The sequence below is a fragment of the Pteropus vampyrus genome, unplaced genomic scaffold, assembly GCF_000151845.1.
Source record: "Pteropus vampyrus isolate Shadow unplaced genomic scaffold, Pvam_2.0 Scaffold159, whole genome shotgun sequence".
In the NCBI taxonomy this organism is placed as follows: domain Eukaryota; kingdom Metazoa; phylum Chordata; class Mammalia; order Chiroptera; family Pteropodidae; genus Pteropus; species Pteropus vampyrus.
This window is the reverse complement of record NW_011888940.1, coordinates 1918187-1944270: the sequence shown is the minus strand read 5'-3', so window position 1 is coordinate 1944270 and position 26084 is coordinate 1918187. Positions and strand designations below refer to the sequence as shown.

Below are 26084 nucleotides of genomic sequence, written 5' to 3'. Positions count from 1 at the left end.
TTTTTGGATTCTTATTTTTTGTTGCTGTTCTGATTGGTTGTTTTCTGCTACCTTATCTTCTAAATCACTGATTCAGCCCTCTGCTTTATCTAATCTACTATTGATTCTTCCTAAGGTAGTCTTCATTTCAGTTATTGTAGTCTTCATTTCTGACCAGTTCTTTTTCTTGTTGTCTATCTACACTTTTATGTTTTCTGTCTTTTTGTTAAAGCTCTCACTGAGTTAATAATCTCTTCCCCTCAGTTCACCGAGTATCCTTATAACCAGTGTTTTGAACTTCGCATCTGGTAGATTGCTTGTCTCCATTTTGTTTAGTTCTTTTTCTGGAGTTTTGTTCTGTTCTTTCATTAGGACATGTTTCTTTGTCTTCCCATTTTGGCTGCCTCTATGTGTTCATTTCTGTGTATTAGATAGGGCTGCTATGTCTCCTGGTCTTAGTAGAGTGGCCTTCTGGGTAGGTGTGCTGTGGGGCCCCATGCACAGTTTTCCCTGGTCACCTGAGCTAGGTGCTCCAGGTGTCTTGTATGGATTTTATGTGCCCGCCTGTTGTAGTTGAGTCTTGATTGCTGTTTGGTCATTAATGAGAGGAACTGACCCTCGGGCTGATTGGTTGTAAGGACTGGCCATGACTGGTGTAGGAGCTGACTCTGCAGAACAGAATTCACTTTACCTGGGTTCCAGTGCCTGCCCTGTCTGCCCCTTGGATTTGTCATCCTCATATGTGACTCTGGGTGGTGCTCCTGGTGCTCAGACCATAGCTGGCCACAGGCATGCAGCTCGGGGGCCTCCAAGGAGGAGTTCTGCTGCAGGTCAAGTTCAGCTGCAGCCTGTGCCCTGGCTGGGGCCACCTGGCATGAGCCATCAGGCAATCTGCAGATGGCTGTCACCTACGCTGGGCTTGGAAGTGCCTTGGAAGGTCAGGCTACAAACCAAGGCCAGCTGCCAATAGTGCTGGGTTTGGAGCTGTCCAGCAAGAGGTATAGGGCACACTGAGATCAGATGTTGCTTGCTTAGGTTTTGTGAACCTGTCAGAGATTTTAAGAAAGTCCGCAACAAGAGCCAAGACAGGCTGTTTGTATGGACGCAGCTTAGGTGGGCCCAGACATTGGGAGGGCGGGGTCTCAGCGACTCACCAGTGCGGGACAATTTGTGTTAGCCTGGTTGAAGGAGACTCAGATATGGCACCACCTGGGTCAGCATGCCACACGTGAAAGACTCAACAAAGGAACAATGCTCTCTGCCATCACTTTGGTCTGAGAGAAAGCCGCCCTTTCAACCCTCACCTTGAACCCCAACAACTCAGTGTCTCCCTGTGTGTCCCTGCACCTTTCGAGCTGCTGCCCCAGTATTGGACTCAGAGCTCGTGAGCCCGTCAGTGATTGAGTCCGTGCACAGGCCCTTTAAGTGAAACACCTGTGACTCCTGAGCCCTTCGTCTTTCTTAGCAACAATCTCCGCTGATTTTCACAGCCAGAAATTGTGGGGACTTCTCTTCCTGGCACTGGAACCCTGGACTGTGGAGCCCAATGTTGAGCTGGGACCTCTTGCTCTTCCAGGGGGACCTCCACAGCAGAGATATTTCTCTTGATTTCTAACTCTCACACACAGTTGTGGGACCTGCCCATTTCGCATCTCCGCCCTCCTACCAGTCTCGAGGTGGCCTCTTCTCTGTGTCGCCAGTTATAGGACTTCTGTTGAGCTAGACTTCAGGCAACTTCCAATGATGGCTATTCTGTAGTTTAGTTGTTATTTTGATGTGGTCCTGAGAGGAGGTGAGCACATTGTTTACTTACTCCAACATATTGACTGAAAACTGATAGTATTTTTAAAAAGGGATTTGGTCATTATCATTTTTGTCTTGTTCCTTAGAGAAGCCATCTCTATTAGGGTAAGTTGTTACTCCTTTATCTGTCTGCCACTTAAGTGCCTTTAATATTGATCCTTCTACCACACATTTTGCAATTTCTGAAATATTTTACATAAAATATTTTTATTTACAGTTGTTTTTAAATATGGAGTTTAAGAGAATATTAACATTATATAATGTGCTCTAGTAATAAGAACCTTTAACATCTATTATTTCTGTGTTTTCACTTCTCTAGATCTGAAATAGCTCAGCTCAGTCAAGAAAAAAGGTATACATATGACAAACTGAAAAAGTTACAGAAAAGAAATGTTGAATTGGAGGAACAGTGTGTCCAACATGGGAGACTACATGAGCAAATGAAGCAAAGGTAATACAGGTTTGATAATCAGCTGACGTGCCATATATTAAATTTGTTTTGTTCATAAAAAGAATGGGAATACCTGTGGAATAAATAGAATTTGTGATTACTGTGCTCCTCAAGGGACACGCTCAAAATCTAATACTTTTATGTATTTATGCTTGCTCAATTTAGGCTGTCCTTTTAATACATAGAGAGGAGAGCACATCCTTCTTTACTGTTCTCTACAAGGCATGGAATTAGATTTACTAGAGAACATTGTAGGAAAACCGTCCACTTTTAAGGTGTAAGTGAATAACGTAATATAGAGAATTTCAAAACTTCTTTTCTAGAAATGAGTCTCACCTGTTTTTTGTAAGAGACAACACATAGTAGGCCTACAAAGCTTAAATACTTAATCAGAGGTTGTACTGATAGTATTGCTGAAGTCAGGATTTGATTCCAACCCTTCTGGTTCTTCCTAGTGGTGTTACTTTGAGCAAGTTACTTAACCTCTCTAGACATCTGTTTCTCATCTATATATTGTGGCTAATAATATCTACTTTACAGTTTGATATAAAGATCAAATATAGTATATATAAAGCACCTGGCTCATAATAGCCATCTACTAAATGGCATCAATGATATTTACTTTCTTTTTTTAGATGAAGAAACTCAAGTTCAAAAGGACTAATGGATTTGCTCAAAGGGACAGATTGAGTACATGATAGAATTCAAACTTGAATCTTGATCTTTTGACTCCAAATTCCTTTCCTTTTTTTGTGCAGTGTTTTTTTTTTTGTAATAAGCACAGCCCCTTATTATTTCCTATAAATGTGTCATTTCTGTGTAATGATTGATTCCCCAGGAAAAAAAACATTTCAGTGTTTTACACCATACAGCGAGTTAGTTTTGGTGGACTCGGACCCCCACCCTGTAATGGCACACATAACGACAGCGGTCAGCCTTCTAGGAAGATGGTTTTCTTGGCCTCCAGCTCCCCATCCCTTTCCCAATCTCCATGCCTTCTCTGTTTCAAAAACAATTGTTGATATAATTGAGAGAAAATGAAAATATTTATAGGCTCCTTCTGTTTTTTTAAACATAGAGTCCTGGGTGTGATGGAAGGCTTTTTATATAACTTTGACCATTTGCTCTGTTGACTAGAAGAAAGGAAATCAGAAAATGGCATTGCTTTTCAGTCCCCAAAATACTAAAATGTGGGTGTATTTGCAGAGTAATAATCATTCATTTATTCACTCATTAAAATATTTACTTAAGCCCAGACAGGTCAGGGGTCAGCAGACTTTCTGTAAAAGGCCAGAGAATAAAAAAATTTAAGGCTTTGTGGGTCACACATGGTTTCTGTCACAGAAGAAGTGACCTGGCTTCTTTGTTTTATTTTTGTCTTTGTTTTTTACAATCCTTTAAGAAAGCCAAAACCATTCTTAGCTAGAGGGCCAACAAAACAAGCCAGAAGATTTGATCCTCAGACTGTAATTTGCCCTTGTACTCAGCAACCAAGGCACATTTCTAATTCGTCTTTTCTTGCATTTATATATTGCTTTAGAGTTAGTTCACAAGATGCACTCACACATATTGTCTTACCATGAAACAAACCTGGAAAGTAGCTATTATTATCATTTCCATTTCCAGATGGCGGACTAAGGCTTAGAAAGATAATAGTTGCCAACTGAAGGTCATATAGCAAATTAATCAATCATTCATTCAACAAATATTTACCGATTGCTACTATGTGTCATGTTCTCCACCACATGCTGGGAAGAAAATAGCAAAGTAAATATAGTTCCCAGTCTGATGGAGCTTCTTCCAGCCTTATAGGGAAGATGGATATTGACAAAAGAATTTCACAGATATCTAATTAATTACAGTAATGATCATCAGTTCTATGGGAAAAAAATATACTTTGTGTTGCAAGCACATTTAATAAGCAGATGTATCTTGACCAGGAAAAGTTTCAATGAGAAAATAACATTTGAACTGAATCTGTCAGCAACGGGCTAGGAATTATTAGCCTCTGACAGCGGGAGTTGGCAAACGGTGCCTCAGCTCAGAGCCCATTCTGTATGGCTCAAGGACACAGTCTCGTTCATTGCACGTTGTCAGTGGCGTATCAAGAATAAGCCCTATATTTCTGACATGGGCAACAGAGGTATAACGGTGTCACTTATTGGGAACTAGAGCACGCTCAAAAGAAGTAGTCTTATAGTTTCGATGGTCTGAGTTTGGGATGAGACCAAGTATTAAGTTCTGGCCATGTTCACATGCATTGTACAAATGGATATGTTGAAAAAGCTGGCAGACGTGAGGCACGAAGCTCAGGAGAAATGTCTGGGCTAGAGTTGGAAGTCTCCACCAGCCCTGTAGAGGATGTTTGAACCCTTGAGAGTGAATAAGGTCACTCAGAGAAAAAATAAAGGAAGAAGGAGGAAGAGCTTACTGAATCCTAAAGAACACTCATATTTTTAAAGGTAAGGTAGAGGTTGGCAAAAGGGATCAAGACAAGTAACCTGAGAAATAAGTGGAAAATGGAAGAGCCCGTGATCATCATGTCGAGGGGTGGAAATGCTTCGGGAAAGAGAAAAGTGGCCGTCTGCTGCTGGGAGAATAAATAAGACTGAAAAGAAATCATGGGGCTTATGACATGGACGTCACTGGTTATGATAACGAAAATACTATTAGCAGAAGATTAAGTACAGAAGCCATATTAGAGTGGATTGAAAAGTGTGAGTTGAAAACTGAAATAGCAAATTTAAACCTCTTTTTCATGAGATTTGGCTGCAAGGAAAAGTGAAAAGCAAGAGAGACAGACCAGCCAACTGGTGGTGGGAGGATGTTTTGGGAGGGACATTTTGGAACAGAGAATTTTTTGTTTTAAGTTGGAGTAGATGTGAATGTATTAAATTCAGATTTGCCGAAATCATTTAAGTTGTAAAGTCAGGGAAGTTAGGTTTTCTCACTGGTGGTTTGGAATTCCCAGCATCTACAGAGGCAGTCAGGGAATGTATGTTAACGAAAGCAATGGCATTTTTGTTAGTTATGTTTTTAAAAGGAGTATTGATTCATATATTCCCCCCCCGCCACCCGCCGCCCTTGAATAAAAAATCGTGTGGGAGCTCCATAGTGTATACAGAGGGGACAAGCCCTAGAGCCAGGGGCGACCCACTGAGTGTGCTTACGTGAATCTCATGCGATCAAGTACAATGTTACCACCCCCCAGCAATCCTGGCTGTTGTGCCAGTTACACAGTTTCACACAGTTTCTTTTTTTCTTATATTTTTACGCATTGTCTAACTTATATACATAAAATCCGTTGACTGAAAACGTGAACCTGCTAATTGGGAAAAAACAAATAATGAATTTAAAATTGATAGTTTTCTATAAACTAACCTCAGAATGATCTTTACCAAATCTGTAAGTCATATTTTTCTAATAGAAATTTTATTATTTGAAAAAAAGTTAAAGTGGGAAATAAAGTATTGATTTTTATCTAATTTGACATTTCATTTTGAGGGAATTAAGACTATTTACTATTTTCAGAAAAGTTCTTGAAAATAGAAGCCTAAAATCTTAACCTTTATTTCATCATTTAAAAACAAATCAAGAAAATACTGGCAAATAGAGTTCAACAATATTTAAAAAGAATTGTACACCTTGATCAACTAGGATTTATCCCAGGTATCCAAGGCTGGTTCAGTATTCGAAAATCAATTAATGTAATCCATCGCATTGACAACCTAAAAAAGAAAAATTACATGATTATGTCAATAGATGGAGAAAAAGCATTTGACAAAATCCAAAACTCATTTATGATAAAAACTCTTAGTAAACAAAAAATAGAGAGAAACTTCCTCAACATGATAAAAAATAAAAAACCTACAGCTAATGTCATACTTAATAAAGATAAATTTGAAGCTTTCCCACAAAGATAAGATGACAGGCATTTTCCTTCTTTCTATTACTTTTAAACATCATACTGGAAGTTCTACCTAATGCAATAAAGAAGAGAAAGGTATACAAATTGGGAAGGAAGACATAAAACTGTCTTCATTCGCAGATGACATGAACAGCTATAAAAAAATCTGAAAGAATCAACAACTAAAAATTACCCTCCTGCAATAAAAAATTATAACAGGTTTGCAGAATTTAAGGTTAATATACAAAAGTCAATCACTTTCATATACAGCAGTAATGAACAAGTGAAATCTGAAATAATATGTACAAATCTATATGAGGAAAACTATAAAACTCTGATGAAAGAAATCAAAGAACTGAATAAATGGAGAGATAGTCCATGTTCATGAATAAGAGGACTCAGTATTGTCAAGATGTCAATTCTTTCCAAGTTCATCTATAGATGAATGCCAATCAAAAGACAATGCCAATCAAAATCCCAGCAAGTTATTTTGTAGATATTGACAAACTCATTCTAAAGTTTATATGGAGAGACAAAAGACCCAGAATAACCAACACAATTTCTATATAAATGAAGAAGAAAATTGGAGGACTGAGCTTACCCAACTTCTATACTTGCTATACAGTTGCAGTGATCAAGATAGTGTGGTATTTGAGAAAGTACAGACAAATAGATCAATGAAACAGAATAGAGAGTCCAGAAATAGACCCAGGTAAATATAGTCAACTGATCCTTGGTTAAGGAGCAAAGACAATACAATTGAGCAAAGATAGTCTTTTCAGCAACTGGTTTTGAAACAACTAGACATCTATCTACATGCAAAAAAAAAAAAAATCTAGACACAGATCTTATACTTTACACAAAAATTAACTCAAAATGGATCAAAGACCTAAATATAAAACACAAAACTATAAAACTTCTAGGAGATAACCTAGGTGACCTTGGTTTGGCGATGATGACTTTTTAGGTACAACACCAAAAGCATAATAATCTCATTCATTGCTGGTGGGAATGCAAAATGGTATAGTTGCTTTGGAAGACAGTTTGGAGATTTATTACAAAACTAAACATACGACCCAACAATCATACTCTTTGGTATTTACCCAAAAGAGTTAAAAACATTTGTCCACCCAAAACCTACACATGGATGTCTATAGTGACTCTATTCATAATTGCCAAAACTTGGAAGCAACCAGAATGTCCTTCAGCAGGATATTGAGAATGTGATATTCCACTGGCTGCCTTCATACCTTGCAGAGCTCAGGAGAATCTGCACAAACTCTGATAATTTGACTTCCGATGACTTGGGGGAAGGACATCTAGTTATTACTGCATTATCAGTGTCCTACTGAGGTCATCTTGGTTTTTGAATGCCGCTGTTCTTTCTTTTAGTTATAAATTGCTCTTAATTTAGCTTCATGATAATTAATTTTGTTTGTTGTGAGTTGTTTTGTTAACCTCCCACAGTGCATTATCACATATTTACATCAGCAGTGTATCGGTTTCTTAGTAATTATGTTTCAAGTCCTATATGGATTGTAATTTAGATGTGAATCATCTGCATCTCTTTTGCTAAAGCAAATACATGTATAATCCCCACCTGTCATCTCCCACAATAGCAGCTATTTGCTTTAGAGAGGCATTCCTTTGGTGAGGTTGTTGCTTGGAAATCTGTTTTTAAGTAAGTGACAACACTATCAAAAGTCAGTTAACAAAATCGCTGTTATTTTTTATTCATATGCCATTATTTTATAAATACCAAACTATAGAAAATGGTAAACAGTTTATGTTGCTAGGAAAGAAGCTCATTGCAGCTTGTTTATTTTGGAATTTTTTCTTGGCTATCACTAGCTTTCATTTTGCTGGGTCATGGACGTGTGTGGATTAGGTAGGCTGCCTCCCCCGAGGAGTCTAAGGACAATCTGCAGTTATTCAGAGGAGTTTGAAGCTGTGAAAACCAGGAAGAGCTTAGAAAACTTGACTCTTTCCCTCAAATCACACCAAAATTATAAACCAGTTGGGATTAACAAGCAATCTTTTTATTTATTTTTTATTTTTTTTAAGTTTATTGGAGTAACATTGGTTAATACAATTATATAATTTTCAGGTGTACATTATAATTTGACATCTATATATTCTATTGTGTGATTACCATCCAGAGTCCAGTTTCCTTCAGCTACCATATATTTAATCCCCTTTACCCACTTCACCCTCCCCCTGCCCTCCTATATTTGACCTCCTTTACCCTGTCTACCTCTTCCCTCCTCCCCCATCTCCTACCCTCTGGTAACCACTAGTCCAACAAGCAATCTTTTTAAAATCCATTATTCTCTGCATTATTGACAAAGCGTGAGGACCGGAAGCCACATTCGATTATATGTTATTGGGAAGACTTGAAACCAGATTGCCGTCGTCTCCCTCACAGAAGACGTCTGCCACCCGGAGAAGTTAGTATTTCTATCTGAGAGTAGATAATCCCATATTTAAAGCAGCCTGTGCAGTTAGCCTAGTTGGAAGAAGGCAGGCACTATCATAATTGTCACCTAGGAAGAGATTAAATGGGAAAGATACTCAACCAAAGAGAGTTAGAAAAATGCCAAAGATATTGCAGTATAATTCACACTCTTTCCTAAGACAAACCCAATACTCAGGAAAAGGAAGAAGACTCCATTCACCTATCGATTGAATATTGATTATTTTAATCTGAAAAATGCTACCTGGTAGGATTGTGACAGTTGCCTAAAATAATCCATGGAAATTCTTTAGAACAGTAACTGGCTCAGACTTAGTGTTCAACAAACGTCTCACTGTTATTCACTCCGTGTTCTTCACTTAACGTACTTGCCAGGCCCTTCTGACGTGCCGGGCTCTGTTCTAGACTCCAGGGGTGCAACTTGAACTTCAGAGGCTTCCATTCTGCTTGGTAGTTTATTTACCTTCTGGGATAAATCGGCACTTGTGAGATCGTCTGTGGAACAAAATATCATGTTTACATAATGTTATTTCTAAGGGAAAACGCCTCCTGAATTTTCAACGACTGATTTATCAAGTAGCATTTTGGCCCCTACATGGGATATGCCTGTGATGTTTTTTAAGTATTGTGAATATGTGAGTGTGTGTGTGTGTGTGTGTGTGTGTGTGTGTGTTCTTTATTCAATGGTGAACGCTTTCAATATGAGCCACAAATAGAATTTCAAGAGAGATATATTTACCTAGTTGTTTAGAAAAATCATATTTTCAGCATAGTTGGGAGTGAGGAGCATGCTTTTTAATTCTCAACTATAACTTCACCTATTAGGTTTTTTCTTTTAGAGACAGTACAAAAAAATGGCTAACAGATTTTTAACTTCCATTCCTGGGAGGGAAAATGTTATAGCACTTAAATTAAAAAAAAAAAAATTAAAAATAAAATAATAACCTAAGAACATAAGATACTAGGAAATGGCTAATATGTTTTTGGAAGCAAAAATTCTGACAAACCATCTAGAACCAGATAGTTTTAATGTTTTTTAATCTTTGTTATTTTTTATTTTTCCACAATTAAGTCTGGATGAGAAAAAAAATTCAATTAACAATAACTGCTAAACCAATGTCAGGATTGCGTGGACAGCCACAACAGGCTAAGGGCATTGAACATGTCTCTTTGGACAGAGCTTTTGCTAAAAAGACAGAACGGGTCAATTTCTGTTCTTCTGTTAGAGAACAGAAATGTGTATTTCCATGTTTAAAATCCCTTTAAAAATTCTTCCATATATCCAATCTAAACTTCTTTGAGTCATTTCACTCTTTACAGCCAAATTTCTCTCTCTGATTTAATGTTTTAAGTAGATCGAGGACTTGTGATTAGCATTTTCATGATCCTGACCCTTACAATTTAAGTTGTAATTCAGTGCTTTTAAGTTAAACAGGGTTTGTTTTTCATTTCTGAAGTCGTGTTTGTTGTTTTGCTTTAGACTCTATAATTTTAAACATTGCATATTAAATATGAAAATCTATGCCAGACTGCCTAGCTTGTGCTCTGCTTTGTATCTTGTAGCTTATTCATGGATGCCTATGTGTATTAACTTTCATTAGCGTTGAGTAAAGTGGAGGGTGGACGCGCAGTAATCACAGGTGAGAAATATGCTGGAGTAAAAGTAAGCCCGGGGTGCTCGGGGGGCTGGGGGGTACAGGGTGCAGTTCCCTAGGAGAATAATACCTAATTGAATCCTGAAGGGAAGCAAAAATAATCTTCACAGAGAAAGAGGAATACACGTTCGAAGGTCCTGGGAGTCAAGGAGACTATGGTCTATTCAAAAGCAACACTGTGGCTTTAAAATACATAGGGATACGACAGTGGATGAGACGATGAGCAGGAGCTGGGTCTTCCCGTTCGCTTGCTCTCTCTCCGCCTGAGACTCCGGTTACATACCGGTTAGATGGTTCGATGTCCCACAGCTGCACTGCCCTAGTCCCTTCTCTCCCTCGGTCCGCACTCCCCACTCCAACAACTTTCTCCTTTGTGTTTTGGTTCGGATCATTTTTCTTGGCCAAGCTTTAAATCTCGAGTTTTCTCCCCTCCACTGAATTCATTCTGCTGATGGGCCCATCAAGGAAATTCTTTCTTTCCGATGCTGCGATGTTTTTATTTGTAGCCTTTCCACTTGACTCTTCACGGCTCATGTTGGGGGTGGGTTTCCTGCTGCTTCCTCGGGGTCAGGTGCAATTGTGTTCTGGAGCCGATTATTAAATCTTTAGAAATGTGTGACCATTTGACATCACGTTGCTAGTTTTACGTTGCCCATAGAAGAACTATTTCCAACACACACACACACACACACACACACACACACACACACAAAGTGGCAGACACTATGAATCAGGACCTCTTTTTTCCCAGAGAGCTGGTTTTCAAACTTTTACCGTCACACCGCTGATGGATTTGCTTCTGTCCCTCCCTCCATGAAAGTCCACCTGCTCCTAGAGCCAGGGGCAAGAGGTTTCCCCCCATCATGCTCGGGAAGGTGGCTTTTGCTTCTGACCTTCCCCAGAGGGGAAGCCTTTTCCTGAAAAGGTTTCTCGCTCCTCCAGATGGTTGAAAAACAGTCTAATAAACAGGTGGGGTTTCGTGGGCCCCGCCTGACAGGCTGGGGCGGGGAGCTCTCAGGTGTCCTCTCCTGCCCCCAAGCCTCTCTCTGGAGTGTCCATTGGAAGGAAGTCTGTGGAAAGTGCTTAGGAATGAATTAAGAAAGAAAATTCCTCCCATCTTCTTGTTTCTGAGGCACTCAGGGACCCTAGAGTGTCAGACTGGCCCACGCTCCAGAATCCATTAAAAACGCCTGCTTTCTTCTTACCTACTTTGTTAGTGGCCATTTTTCCCTCCCATGCTCGGCGCAGGTGCTTCCGTCTCTCCTCAGAGCTACGTGTCATCTTTGGGAACTTAGTTCACCCGCTTGTCTTCCAACCTCAGCTCTCTGTCTGGCTCAAGGAAAATTATGGTCTTGTTGATTATTTGACTTTTTTCTCTTTGTGAGTTTGAGAGTAATGGTCTTTCATGGCTCCCTACATCCTGAGAGGAGGTAGAACTGTCTTCGGAAGTTAGATCTCAAAGAGTCTTTCTCTTGAATCGTGTGAGAGTGTTTGAAATGTACTCTGAGCCTGACAAGAGAGCCTCTGGAGGGTTGAAGCAAGAGGAGGCCTCTCTGTGGTTTTCGACTTTTAAGCGCCGCAACATTGGTCTCCTGCTGGTTTCAGAGTGGCCTGCTTATTATTTCCCGTCTTTAACTTCAAGTTTGTTTCCGATTTCTGAGTTGCTGACTTTTTCGCTGGTCATTTTGCTTGCATTGTCAGACTACTTCCCTTTCTAGGATTTGTTCCTCTGGGGTATATCTTTCTATACCTGTTTTTAGACATATTCACTAACCAAGTGGGTGATTTCGATGAAGATTTTGCCAGTTCCTTCATTTCTGCTGTCTTGGGACTTGAGCAAGGATTAAATGCTAATGTTTATTTCGGCTGCAATCCCAGGGTGTTGAGAGCAAGGGAAAGAAGGCGAGGCATGGCAGAACGGAAGACGGTGTAAGGCCACGCGTCACCATCCGGGCAGCTGCTCCAGGATGAGCCACAGAGACAGCCCCACAGGTGTTTCTAGGTGGCTCGTGCAGAGAAACTGTGCCTCCAAGGAGCTCACGGGAGGGAGGGACTGAAGGAAAGGGAATCGACCTGCCCAGCTTCCATCTCACATCTCCATGGGTCCAGAATTTTCCCCGTGGGAGACATTTCCCTGTACTCAGATTAAATTAACTAGTTCTTTTTGTACCTGCTTCAGAAGCCATATCCTAAACTCTACAGAGGTTGCCATATCATTGGATTCCAAGTGGCAGCAGGAGCCCACGACTTGAGGTGTTGCCATGAGCCTCAGGTGGCAGAACCAAGAGGGCCACTGTGGAATCAGTGAGCTCAACAGCCATAGCGAGGGGTTGAGGCCCGGCGAGGATGGCACTGAGAATCTGACCCCTCTCGCGGATAATCACAGTTAGTAATGCCAGCGTGAAGGGGGCTCTTTAGAGCAGCGGTCCCCAACCTTTTCAGCACCGGGGACCGATGGTCCTGTGAGAATCTAATGCCTGATGCTCTGAGGTGGAGCTGAGGCGGTGATGCCAGCGCTGGGGAGCGGCTGCAGATACAGACGAAGCTTCGCTCACCCCACTGCTCACCTGCTGTGCGGCCCGGTTCCTCACAGGCCACAGGCTGGTATTGGTCCACGCCCGGGGGTTGAGGACCCTGCTTTCGAGGGTCTTCGTTATGTGCAAACCCCATCCTCTCTACTGTTTTGCTTCTCTTTCCTTCCGGAGCCATCGATTATGAGTATTCTTGCAAATGTGTCTCTTTGCTTAAATATCTCTCATTTTCTTCCTGGAATCTCCACCTTGGCTTCTTTACCTTTCCAAGCAGGCCTGGGTGTGTCACTCTCTGGGTGTGCCTACGAGCTGCCTGACACGCTGACCAGAGAAAGCTACCCCATTCTCTCCAGGATCTTGCAATAATTAGTATTTATTTCTATTTTTCATATTCTTTCACTTGCTCCATTTATACTGTAAGCTTTTCAAGCAGGAAAGTCCTCTCTGGAAACATAGGAAATTATAATAAGGAACGAACGCTAGATAGGGAGCAAAAGCTCAGGGCTTGTGGGCCAACCCCGTCACCTGCTCACATGCTTGTGGACAGGCCTAGTAAACTCAGCCTCAGCTTCCTTATCCATAAAATGGGAGTTAAATACCAAGCAAAATAGTTATGAAGGTCAAATCACATTATAGGTGTGAACATTTTGGGGAAAACATAGTACAGTATTATTTTTATAATCAGCGGCCTTGCGGCCACAGCATTGTGGAATCACAGTATTTGTTAGGGACTTCGTGACCTTTAACCCAAGACTGCAGTTTGTCAACGAAAAAGCTAAGGCAGAGAGGCTATAGTAAATTTAACCATTAGGTCAATTCTATTGAGACGATATTCTTGTCTCCTAATTTTTAGAGGGGAAACCGAGGCTCTGAAATTATGTGACTTGCCCGTGGTGACTTAGCATTGACGGTTAGGGAAGCGCAGTGGCCTGAGGCTGGAGCCCACACTCTGGCCAGTGCACTGTGGCGCCCTGAGCTGCCTCACTGAGCCAGCATCCAAGTGGGCCCGGGCTGTAGGTCCCCAGAGTCCCAGACCACAGAGCTCCCCAGCAGAGCTTCCCAGGCCACCTTGGCAGTGATGGGATGGCATCTAAGAGTCAAATGCTCTACCAGGGACTTTTCAAGCTAATGTGCCTTAGACACCTCTCCAGGTTACGCCAAGACTAAATGAGGTTTTTTAAAAATTAATTACTAACAGAGGATATGATGCTTAGAGGCTAATTACATTGCAGCTTCTGGGGCCTTCTGCTTGGGTTCCAATCCCAGCTTCACCCCTGAATGGGCTGTGGACCTTGTGCAGGTGACGTCGCCTCTTGGTGACAGTCTTCTCGTCTGTAGAAAGGGGAGAACAGTTCTTACTGGGTCTGAAATGAGCTTAGAGCCGCCCTGGCACATGAGAAACAATGTATGTTTTTGTTACCTAAAATAATAAACTCCTTTTATGTTGCAATTCAAACTGAATAGTATATCATCATTAAACAAAAATAAACCGGAGGAAAAAGAAAACATAGACTAGCCCGCCTTCCTTTAAATAAGCTCTGCTCATAGGAGAAAAAAAACCTCACTTTTCTCTCCAGAAACACTCAGCGTTGGGCCCCGTTTGTGGGTCTCATCCCGAGGCCGATGTGGGGGAGCCGGTGGCCAGGTCGGGGGAGCTGCCTGCCTTCTCAGCCCAGCGGGCAGGACCCCTGGGCCAGAGCCGGGGTGCATTCCCGTGGGCGGGACGCTCTGGCGTGTTCTTGTAGCTCTTTGACGTTGCACAAAGGATGAAATCAGACTCGATGGAACAAAACGAGTTAACTCTTTTGAGGGATTCCATGTTGTTTTTGACATTTCTTTGGTAATTTTGAACAAAATAACTTTGGAGGTGATTACTTCACCTTTGGTCCTTTTTGAAAGCGTTTTTCCTTTGTGCAGTCGAACGCCTGTGTTTATGGAGGGAAAGCGATGGCGTGAGTTGTTCTCGCTGGTGTAACATGCGGACTGCTGGTGATGGTGGTTTAGCAGATGAGAGAGAACATTTGGTTTTATGGTAATATCTTTGCGATATAGAGTGATATTTTGTGGGCTTTCGTTTTCTAGAAATTAATTAATTTTAAAAATGGCTATTACCCATGAAGTATTTCGTGCGTGTATGTGCAGGAGCAGAACCGTTTTCCCCTTATCATCCATGGAAAATAAGCTGCAGTTTTAAAGAGCAGGTATTTCAAAGGCGTTTTATAGCAGTACAGCAAAGCAAGCATTAAAGTGGGTTTTGAGTCGCTCTTCTCCACCAAATGCAAATTGTAATGTTTATATGCTAGGCAAATGTGTCGTTAGGAGAAAGTAGGCATCCATCTAGCTGATGCATTGCTGACTGTGACTGCTAACTGAAGCTCAGCCCGTCTTCTGCAAATGTGGGGGGCGGGAGGGAGCATGGGTATTAAGATGCCAAATGTGCTGTTCGTGCTGAATTGTCTTCTGATCAGCCAGTGCGACTTCTCGGCTACTTCTTCATCTTCTCCTCCTTTGTCTGGTTCTCCCCTCGTCTTTGCATTACTTTTCTTTCTTTCTCCGTGGTTCTGTAGCTTTGCTTTGGCTCTTCATTTCTGGATATCCACGTGTGGCCAGATTTCATAGTCTCGTACAGTGCAGTGCTGTGCCTTAGGTGTGGCACTTTCTTAGAATTCACACTGTTAGGCTGTATTATCTAAAATCTGACACTAGTTGTGAAACATGGATTTTTTATCAACTATCCAGTTGCCGGGAAGCTCTGGGTTCTTAGAAAAAATGTTAAAGGACAAGTAGACATTGAACTATCTTAACATCGAGGTTGTATTATACAAGTCAGATCAGCATTTAGGAAGAAACCCATCAAAACTATTGTTGGCCATAATTTATGGCCCGTTTCAACTTTGTTATAGAAAGAAATGCCTTATAATCTGTTTGATTTTTTTAGCACCACAGAAATTCATTCAGGAAAATTTGACACATAGGAGAAGAAATTTTTATTCACTGGCCCAAATCTTAAATTATGTTATGTCTATAACATCTGTATGTATGTCTAGATTAATACTGCCAGTTTTCCATTGCAAAGGAGGCTGGCTCGGAATTGAAATGAATAAAACCTTGTCTTTTCAATTCCTAAAATATCTCAAGTAGATAGCAGTTAAATTCATGATGGTTTTTAGCTGAGGTATAAATTTGGCTGTGTAGTAAATACTTCATCATGTTATACCCAGGGGTGATTTTTACACCTATATCGACAGTGCTTCTGAAGGCTGAGGGTTTGAGAAAAAGATCTTAGAAGGCTGACAGTTTCAGGCAGATGTGTATCTATACCTCCGGCATCACTGGTTGTAATTTATCTATAAAAATATTGCAACCATCTGGGCAGCAAAACGGCTGAGGTCTGCTCTAGGCGTGTATGGAAATACAGAGGAGATTCGTTTGACTTCTTAGGCACAGGATTCATATAAAGGAGATATGGCAAGCAGTAACTACGGGGCATACTGGGAGTGTCTGCAGCCAGCTTCGTGGGGTGGCCGTCCCTCAGACATTCAAGTGGCACATTCAAGTGTGTGACACAGTGTGCTCGATTTTATGTCAGTTCTACCTTCAAGGTAAAGCCCTCATTTTCACAGATAACCTAATCTGTAGAAAGAACATTTTAAAAAGCCACAAAAGTCCTTTCTACTAGTATGTGGATCTTACCATTTTTCAGAGAGAGAAACCAAATTACAGCCTCACTGTCACAGAATCTTCCAACACTGCAAGTTAATGGCCGATTTCTTATTCACGGAGAAAAACTTACTAACTGTTCTGGGCCACTTGAGAATCAGTTCTGACAATCACCCAGTCCTTCCCGATTCATGTCAGTGTTTGGCTTTGCACCTCCACAGTTAGAGCTATTAGAGTTTTTGCTGATTTGCTTGGCACATCTCCAGCAAAATAGTCCATTAAAATTCAAATCCTTTCCCAATAATTGAGACAATCAATTTACATTAAACAAGACACAATTATAATTTCATGTACAATTTAAATTCTATAGAAAATAATCAGTGTGCGATAAAGCGGGACACTTATTTTGATGCAAAGAGATGTTTTTATAGTCTGCATAAACAAATCTTTCATATTTTCAAAATAGTTCCCTCATTATCTTGGGTGTAGGGGAACTCTATTGTGTTTTATTTTGATGTAGAGACGAGAGTGTCTCCGTGGCTGCGTGTTTAATACACAACGTGACTTCCTGTCAATGGTGTTTAAATTGAAAGGGTCGAGGTGGAGTAAGGTGGGTATTGCTTGCTATTTGACATGGACTCACTCTTAGGAAAAGAACAAAGGGGCTGCACGTCGAGTGAGTTTGTCGTCTTTGTGCCAGCCTTAGCGAAACAGGCACCGTGCATTCGTCTTCACCTTTGTGTAGTAGACCAGGTACTTACTGCTCTGCCAGGGATTGTGTGTTGGATCTTAAGAAATACATTCAAAGGAGTTTGAGAATGGGGGTGGGGGTGAAGTTGCCATGGCCGTGAGCCTTTGTGTTGTAGGGTCCCTGGGAAAGCATCAAACCCCCAGCGAAGAGGCTCATGCGGCAGCCAGACCCCGTGGGTGTGCCCGAGTCCCCCATGATGCTCATTTGTACACTCTTAATGAGATTGGTATTGTCCATCAGGAAAGCTAGAACACTAGAGAAATATTATTAGGGAGGATATAGTAAAAATAATGACAAGATAGAAAACAAATCCTGTCAGAGCCCGAGAATATATTTGGCTTCCGCTTGCTGTGTCTGTCTGTTTCTATAAATGGTCCAGAATAGAAACCGGATGTTTAAACTCTCTCTCCCGTTCACATGCTCTCCTCCCGCTCCTGTCTTCCTTCCTCTTCAGTGTTAGTAGACTTACTATTTTTATTATTTTTTATTTATATTCTTATTTTTCAATATTTGCCGTTTGTGTGGGTAACACATTAATTTTTAATGAAATATTTTCAGACTCTTGGAATAGCTGAATCATAAAAGAAAACTTGAAATTGATATCGACGCTAAGGCAGCATATAAACTGAATGCTACACTGCTAACTTTTCCCACTCGCAAATGGCAAATGGTTGTTTTAAAGGATGGTGTGTACTTAGATTTAAATCTCTTACCTTTGTGTATGAGTCTAGTTGTGTAATTTTTGCGGCACAGAGTAATCCAGGCACCATTCTAATAATTAAAATGAAAGAAATATCAAAACACTATGTTAGGCAGTGCTCTCTAAAATTTTCTTTTTATCTAGAAGCCTGTTTTTGTCAAGCCTCATTGCTGTTAAAGAAATTCGGTTGTGACTTAAATTGAGCCTTGAGCTTAATTTTTCATTTTAGTTCCGTTGAAGAGCTAAAGATTTTAAAGAAGGGAGCATGTTTCTTTGAGTATTTATTTTCTTCGATCGGTGATTGTAGTTTTGTATTTGTAAAATTAATACTGGAAATTATTTAAACAATTTTATATGACACACTATTCCCAGAACTATAGCTTTGTAAGCTTTGTAATCTACTCTGGAACTGTAAATCAATAAGAATAGTATCTTACAAGAGTTTTTTTATTATTATGGAAAGCGCAAACATTTGAGATGTAACATCTCGCAGACTTCTTTTCTGTTTTCAAATTATAAGGGTATCAATGATCAATTTTACGTTGGTAGCTTAAATCTTATTTTAATCATTTTACATATTTTCTTCTTTGTAATTAAAATTTCTAAATAATTTTAATTTTTTCAAGTAAACTTGCTTATTCTCAACATTAACAATAAATTTCTATTTTTTCCAAATATTTGTATTTTATATTCCAAATAACGATTAAGAAATGCTTTTAGGAACCCCACCTGTCTTCTGTGAGTTGAATTGCACAGAATGGCATTTCAAAGAATCAGAAGAGATTTGAAAGATTATATAGTCCAACTCCCTCTCTTGTCATTTACTCCTTACCCTCCATCCTTATCCCCGACACAGACACTTTATTGGTGCAGAAACCGAGGCCCAAAGAGATGAGGCGACTCCCGAGGCTATGGTTCAGGTAACGACTAGAAGCGAGGCGTTCCGACTTCTGGTCTAGAGTTTTCTGTTGCACCCACTCAATAATTCTTCTGTTCCCAGAAGGAAGGAGGTGGCCAGTACTAATAATCAAAGGGGAAATGTTAAGTGCAGATAAATAATTAGATGTTTAGCAGAAGTCGTCTTATCCCAGAAGCTCTAGACCAGAAGAAGTTGGATGGTTGATTGAAAGGTCAGGAAACTCTAGCAAGGATTACATTGGGCCAAGACATTTTCGGGTGTGGGCACCCGCTTTGGAGTGCCACATCATTTTTTCTGGATCAACCACGCGCAGACTGCATCTTTGGCTCCTCCGAAAGACATAAAGACCCCTGGGATGTAGCCTCCCTGCAGAATTCACAGTTCTAATTACCTTCCTCCACCCAGGCTTTCCCAGTTGTTTCATGCACACCTAACTTGACAGACTTTTTAGCAAACTCAACTTCGTTCACTCTTTCTAAATTATTCTACATCGTTTTTATAGAATCCGCAAACTCTTTTTTTAACAATCATATTTCTGAGTTTGCTAAAAGTTAATTATGCTTATGTGAGCAGCATAACCAGGTTTGGGGAGAAACGCAGTTGGCTTTGGGTAGCGTGACACAGCTGGTGGCAGCAGCTGGGCCCAGTCGTACTGGAGAGTAGCAGTCGGTGGCTATAAGTATTGAGTGTACCCTGGACACTCAGTACACGTAACAGAGAGAAAAGGAAAGAGATGGTCCACTAGATGGTCAGGAACTACCGGAGTCAGACAGACGAAGGTGGACAATATACTAACCAGTTTTATAAAAAGAACCTGCATCGTGTTTGCCATGCACGATTTTTCCCTTTACACCAGGGAGGGATCAACCTGGAGGCAGAAGAAAGGGAACTTCTTTGTTCCGTTTTTGCTTCCTCTTCCCTGGATGAGGAAGTCAGCCTCACTCCAGTCCAAAGCGGGGCCAGTGGCACATTCTTCGGCCGCTTGGCAGTCAAAGCCGTGGCCACCTTTCAGCTTAAAGAATCACCCCTCATATGCAGATTTTCAGATGACCAGCTATTCAGCTGGGGATGCTTGGAACTGCAGCCCTGCTTTATTTATTTAGGGAGCTGATCTACTCCTTGCATAAAGTTCTGGAAGGATCGCTGTCTTAAAATTGCTAAAAATGCAAATAATTTCAAAATGGGTTTAGATAAATCCCTGGATTAAGGACCCATGCCTGGGTTTTAAAGGGCACTATGAAGCCTGTAAGTCTCCTTCCGAGACAATGAATGAACAAATCAACAAGAAATGAACAAATATCCTCCTTCTAAATTGGGCGATTATAATTCTTCCATTTTTCTTTTTCTTCTTTTTTTTTTTTGGTCTGAGCATCAATTCCATTTTCTTCTCTTAAGTAGGTCATAGTATTTATCAAGATGATGATTATAGCACACAGCTGCTTTACCAAACACATGCGCTATGTAACCGTCTCTTCTCTCTCTTGCCGCATTTGCTGTGGCCCAAAGTGGGTAGGCAGTGGTTTTGCGTGTGTGTTCTGTGGACACTCTGTGCTACCAAATGGTCTTTGAGAAAAGCAATGCTGGACGTTTTAGTCTGGGGACGTATTGTAGAAACCGTGCACTCTTTGGGAGTCAGAATGCATGTTACTAGATTAAAAGCCTTGATAAGTCTTAGAAATTAGTAATCATTTTAAAGCTTAAGTTGCCTTTAGTTAAAACAATATAACTAAAAAATTTTAAAATTTAAAATCTCGCACTAAGGTTATGAAGATTGTGGCGTGAAGGCCACAAACTACCCTGCAGAGATGTTTTTGGAGACACATCGCCACTCTGAGTGTGGAAATGACCCGTGGGGGCGCGTCATGGAGGACCCGCATGGTCCTCTTTCATGCCTTCATCCCTCCAGTTCCACCCCTGGTTTGATTTTTTGCTTTATTTCCTTTATGCCCTGGCGTGTGACATGATTCCCAAGTCCGTGCTTTCTAACTCACAGGCAGGGAGGGCCGCTCATGGCTGTAGCTGCCGCCCACACCCGCCCGCCAGCCATGGGACTCTGCCACCTCTGGGTCAGACTTGACATGTGATTAATCCGGGGAATGGATTGAGGGAGGAACAAGGCCTGGAGGACTTGGTTTCTTCTCTCACCACCAGTCAGGCTGTGATGAGCAAGAAGAGTAAGCATCTATTTTTTTCCTCAGTTCATGGGCTCTCAGAAGGGATGTTTTGTTGTTACAGTCTTCCTCTTTCCCAGAGATCTAGAATCATTTTGGAATGTATAGAGAAAGAAGATGGGTCTTTATTAATTTATTCATTGGTTCATTCACTGTTGATACATACACCGTTCAGATATTTACTGAGTACCAGCCAACTAGGTAACCAGGACCTGTGTTAGGTTTAGGGATTAAAAAGATGACTTTGGGTGGTGAACACACAATGCAATGTACAGATGGTATATTATTGAATTGTACATTTGAAACCTACCTAATTTTATTAACCAATGTCTCCTCAATAAATTTAATTTAAAAACAAGGCATAATTATGCCCCCCAAATAAATAAAATAAAATAAAATAAAATAAAATAAAATAAAATAAAATAAAATAAAATAAAATAAAATGAAAAGATACCCTTGCCTTTGAGAATTCTCAATGCAGACCCTCTTGCCTGTGCTTTCCAGAAGCCTGGAATGCCTTTCCCTTCTCTGCCAAGAGACCTCTTATTTCAAGAGCTAAGTCAGCTGTCATCTCTTCAGTGAAGCCTTCTTTAACTCCACTCTCAGCAAATGCTTTGTCCAAACAACTCTCTAATCAAGCACACAGGGGCATCGTAATCACTCCACGAACGCGCGGCTCCTTAGCCTGCGAAGTCCCTAAGAACAGAAGCCACAGCTTCGTCCCCTTTGTTTCTCTAGCATGTAGCACAGTGCCTAGCACTTCATAAGTGAATATACAACCTTTTTATTTTCTGCCTCATCTTTTTAAATTTCTCAAAACTGTAGAAAAGAAAAAGTAATGAGATCAAATGGAATTCGATGTGTATGTACAACTTTTAAAAATATTTTATAACCTCTCTATATCTTCACCTTTGGAAAAACCATTCGATATATATGTCTAATTACTATCATTAAGTAACATAAAACGGAAGTTTTAGTGTATAATGATGTACATCCAATGAGGGCTCAATAAATATTAATCACAGCTGTCAAATATGCTTTGATCTCACGCCTCGCTCTACTCAGGCTGTTCACTCACTGTGTTATTAGCTGGTCCTTACCTTGCAAGGTTCGTAGGTCAAGTTGAACAGAGCTGCTGCTGAAGGTCGTTAGGGCTTACACAAATGACTTTGACTTTACAGATTTTATGACGGTCATTTGGAGTGAGTTGTATATTTGGAATGAGTTATATATTTTCCAAGCTTTCAGTTTCCCCAGTGGCCTAATAATATTAAAGAATTATGGTTAAGTTGCAAATTTTGTAAGAGGTTTTTTTTTTTAATCAGCTCCATTTGACATTTCACATAATGCTGGTGATTTCTTCTATAATGTAGGTAAAGGCGGTCGTATGGAATTGAGGCTGGGAAATAACTTTTCTTCTTTCACGTGACCAGGCAGAACAGCCCTTGGAAAAGAAATAATTTCTCGTTCAAAACAAATTTATTTCTCTATCTCTCCCACTTTAAAATACTCACTTTTGTGACCTGTGTCTGGAAGTGCTCCCGTTTTTCCACATGGCCCGTAAGACACAGTGTTAGTGTTGCATTTCATATTTCTTATTTTGCATGATGCCACTGGGTTCCCTGCATGGTGAGCTGCTGCTGGGCCTGCCTGGCTCACAGACTCCTGGACGCCTTTCGGCTTTTTGCCGAGAGCAGGGAGGCCTGAGAGACGGCGGACGGGGAAGCCAGGCAGCCCGCGTGGCCCTTTGCCCACAGGTCCTCACTCCCGTCCTGGGCGTCTCAATCTCCCTCCTTCAGGGTGGAGAGTAAATGCCCCCAAGGAGATGTGTTTGGGCCTGACCTCTGGATAGCTCACAGGAGAACTGCCTTCTGGGTAGGATTGGGGGAGATGGGTGGAGGTGGGGCTAACAGAAGATTTGAGCTCTAGAGCCCCATGTTCCAGTTAGTCGCCTCTTCTTGTCCTATTGTAAATGTTCCTATTTTTAGCACTTGGAGCGCTGTATTCATGGCATTTTATGTCTTTCTCTCTTATTAGACTGAAGTCCTCAGTGTGAACCGTGTGTCTTCAGTCTCAGACATCCCAGCAGATAAAGCTATGTTGAATTCATGAATAATTCTCTAGGAACTGAAATTGTTTTTGATTTAAAAGCTGTTAGCTAATGGTTAGGATTAATATTTGCTGATTCCATACGTCTTCAGTTCTTTCTACCGAGCCATCGGGATTTGAGCTCACCTGGCTTTATTAATTATTTTCAACGCTTTTAAGCTACAGTACAGTTTGATCCATTCAAAAACAAACAAACAGACAAAAGTGACTGAATCTCTATTACATGATGGGCACCGCGGGCCATGGATGGAGAAGATATAGAGTCCCATGTGGTAAAGAGTTTGAGACACAGACACATGTAGCAGCTCCGGGTCGCTGATGAGAGTCACATCCAGCCTGGGAAACATGGGGGGAGCTTTTGGGAGAAAGGGGTGCCAGAACTTAACTTTAGAGGCTCTGCAAGGCTGCGTGCTGGGCAGAGGGGAGAACTGGAAGAAAGCTCTGGAAAGGGAAGTGTGGGCACACGATGGCCGGCCCAGAGCGGGGAGGGTGGGAAGCAGGGACACAGCGGAGACCCACAGAAGCTCTGCCCTGTAGAGACCAGAGAGCCGAAGAAGGATTTGAGCAGGACTCAATAGCAGGTTTGCATTTCAGATAGCTCGCTCTGGTGGCGGCGTGAAGGATGGATTTGAAGGGAGCCAGACAGGGAAACTAGATCTGAAATGCTGAGTGCTTAACAGAGATGAAGAGGAGATGGACTGGAGAACTGTTGAGTAGGTAGATCTGGTTAGCAATTGATGGGATATGAGAAATGAGGTTCATTTCCCCCCCCCCCACTACTGTTAGTACCTGTTTCTTTGATCTAAATCCCAGTGATATTTTTTATATCTCTGGGAATGAACCTGCAAAGTACCGTAAAAGCCAGTGGTTTTAAAAGGGTATTTGTTGGTCATATCTTTGTTCGGTTTAGGTTTTCCCTAAAGCAAGTCTCCATTTTTATTTTCAAATTTAAGTATCATTTATTTTTATGACCGTTTAAACTAGATTTGTAGTTTTTACAATAAGTATTTTAAATCCTAAAAAATGATTATCAAGAATTGTATCAGAAGAGAGATTGCGATTGAGTTAAGTCTGTTGAACATCACCAGTGGGTGGCCCCCTCCCCACCCCACCTCCTAGCAAGGCTGCCCCCACCCCACCACCCACAGTGCACTTACCATACGCCTAGCACTGTCCTTGGTACTAACTAGTAAGAGTCCTCCCTTCCACCGGAGCCTAAATAGATAATAAAACAGTGTAGTAAGTACAGTGTTACTTCTCTTTGGCCCATTCTGCTCCTTATTATGACTTCAAGCAGTAAGATTATTTCTAAGAGAAGAACATTGCAAATAATCAACTCAAAATATTAATCAAAATATCCAACATTGAGAGATTAGTTACGTAAACAAGTTACATAAATTCCCTACAATGGAATTCTAAAATTCTAATAAAATCACTTGTTGGAAGAAAAATGTTTATTGATATGATGGATGTTCAAAGTATATATCTAAGGGTAATAGGATAAAACTAGTATATATTATACACTTCCATTTTTTTGTAAAGCATAGATATATAGATATAGATATGCACCCAGAATATTTTATCTTCTTCACACTCCAACTTCTGTGTCCCACACATGTAGACTCACATTTTCCCCAGAGCCCACTCGTATGTGGAACTGAGCATCCCTTTGAGTTCTCCAGAAGACTTCGCACGCACAAAAGCACTGCTGACCAGCATGGGCTTCACCAGTGACATTATAAGAAGATGGAGAACCTCTACGCTGTACATCCCTCAGAAACAATGTAACAGTCTCTAGGGAGACTTTCACTCTGGAACTTTTTTCTCTCTCTGGCTTCTCCTCTCCCCATAACTTACTCCGACTCTCTCATGGGGAGCTCAAATTCCTTACCCTCTATTATGCAGATTAATCCAACTCTGCCCCAGCTCTTGCCTCAAATGTACATACATTCAAACTAGCCTGGAACTCAAGTCAAAAGTAAATTGTACATTGCAACCTTGTACACACACACACACACACACACACACACACACACACACACATAGAGGAAGCTTAATGAAACAATACTAGCTTCACTATGGACTCTGCAGTCGATGTTTTGTATTTTAGGACCTACTAGTGGCTCAGGACCCAGAGTTTGAAAAACTGCCAGAGAGTTCCATTTAATGTCCACAGAACTTGAGCGTGCCCCCTGGAATCTTCTTTCTTCTCAGATTATCAAATTATTTCTTCCAAACCTCTAGTGAATAATTTTTTTCATCTTGTTACACACCTGTGTGTGCCCGTATGCATGTACACACACACACACACACACACACACACACACACACACCACACACCACACACCCCGGGACAGGCACGAGAAAGACAAGAATGTAATACATTCGCTGTCTCTAGGCAAGGGGGTTGGTGTGTTTTCTTCCTTCACATTTTCTAATAATTTCTGAGTTTTCCGCACCGAGCATGTGTTACTTTTGTAAAAAGAAATGTAAACAGTAAAAAAAAGGAAAGAAAGGAGAAAAGAAAACAGGCTCGGCTCCGGCTCTGCGTTCGCCTCTTGTCGGAAGCCTTCCCTGACGAAGCCCCTCCGCGGCGGCGAGATCCCTCCATCTGCTCCTCCGTTCCGCCCTTTTGCGTTCTCTTGCCCATCAGTCGTACCACTGCCTATAACGGTCTGGCTGTAGCACGTTTCCTCCTACTTCTCAGACCCTCCTTCTGCTCGGTTCACCAGCGTCATAGACCATTTCTCCCGTCTCTGCACTGAGCTTCTTAAACTGAAATCCATACATGGGCTGCGAATCTTCAGAAAATGTATGCAGAATTTCATGTGCATGCATTTCTTTTCTGGGAAGCCGATCCAGTTCTTTTTGGAATGCCTTCCTTGTGCCTGGCAAGGTTCTAGATCCGATCTTTCATCAGACTCTCAAAACCTTGAACGATTCCTGTTCTCTGCACTTACCCTGTTTGTTTTCCT

The 26084-nt window shown here is 41.1% G+C and overlaps 1 protein-coding gene across 1 annotated transcript in view; it reads left to right on the top strand.

Annotated features, from left to right (window-relative positions):
• The window catches only part of SDCCAG8 (serologically defined colon cancer antigen 8), a 206094-nt gene that overhangs the window by 136125 nt on the left and 43885 nt on the right, over positions 1-26084 (top strand). Inside the window, exon 16 of the mRNA XM_011370073.2 lies at positions 2102-2233. Coding sequence (XP_011368375.1) covers positions 2102-2233 — 132 coding nt within the window. The remainder of the gene's footprint in view (positions 1-2101; positions 2234-26084) is intronic.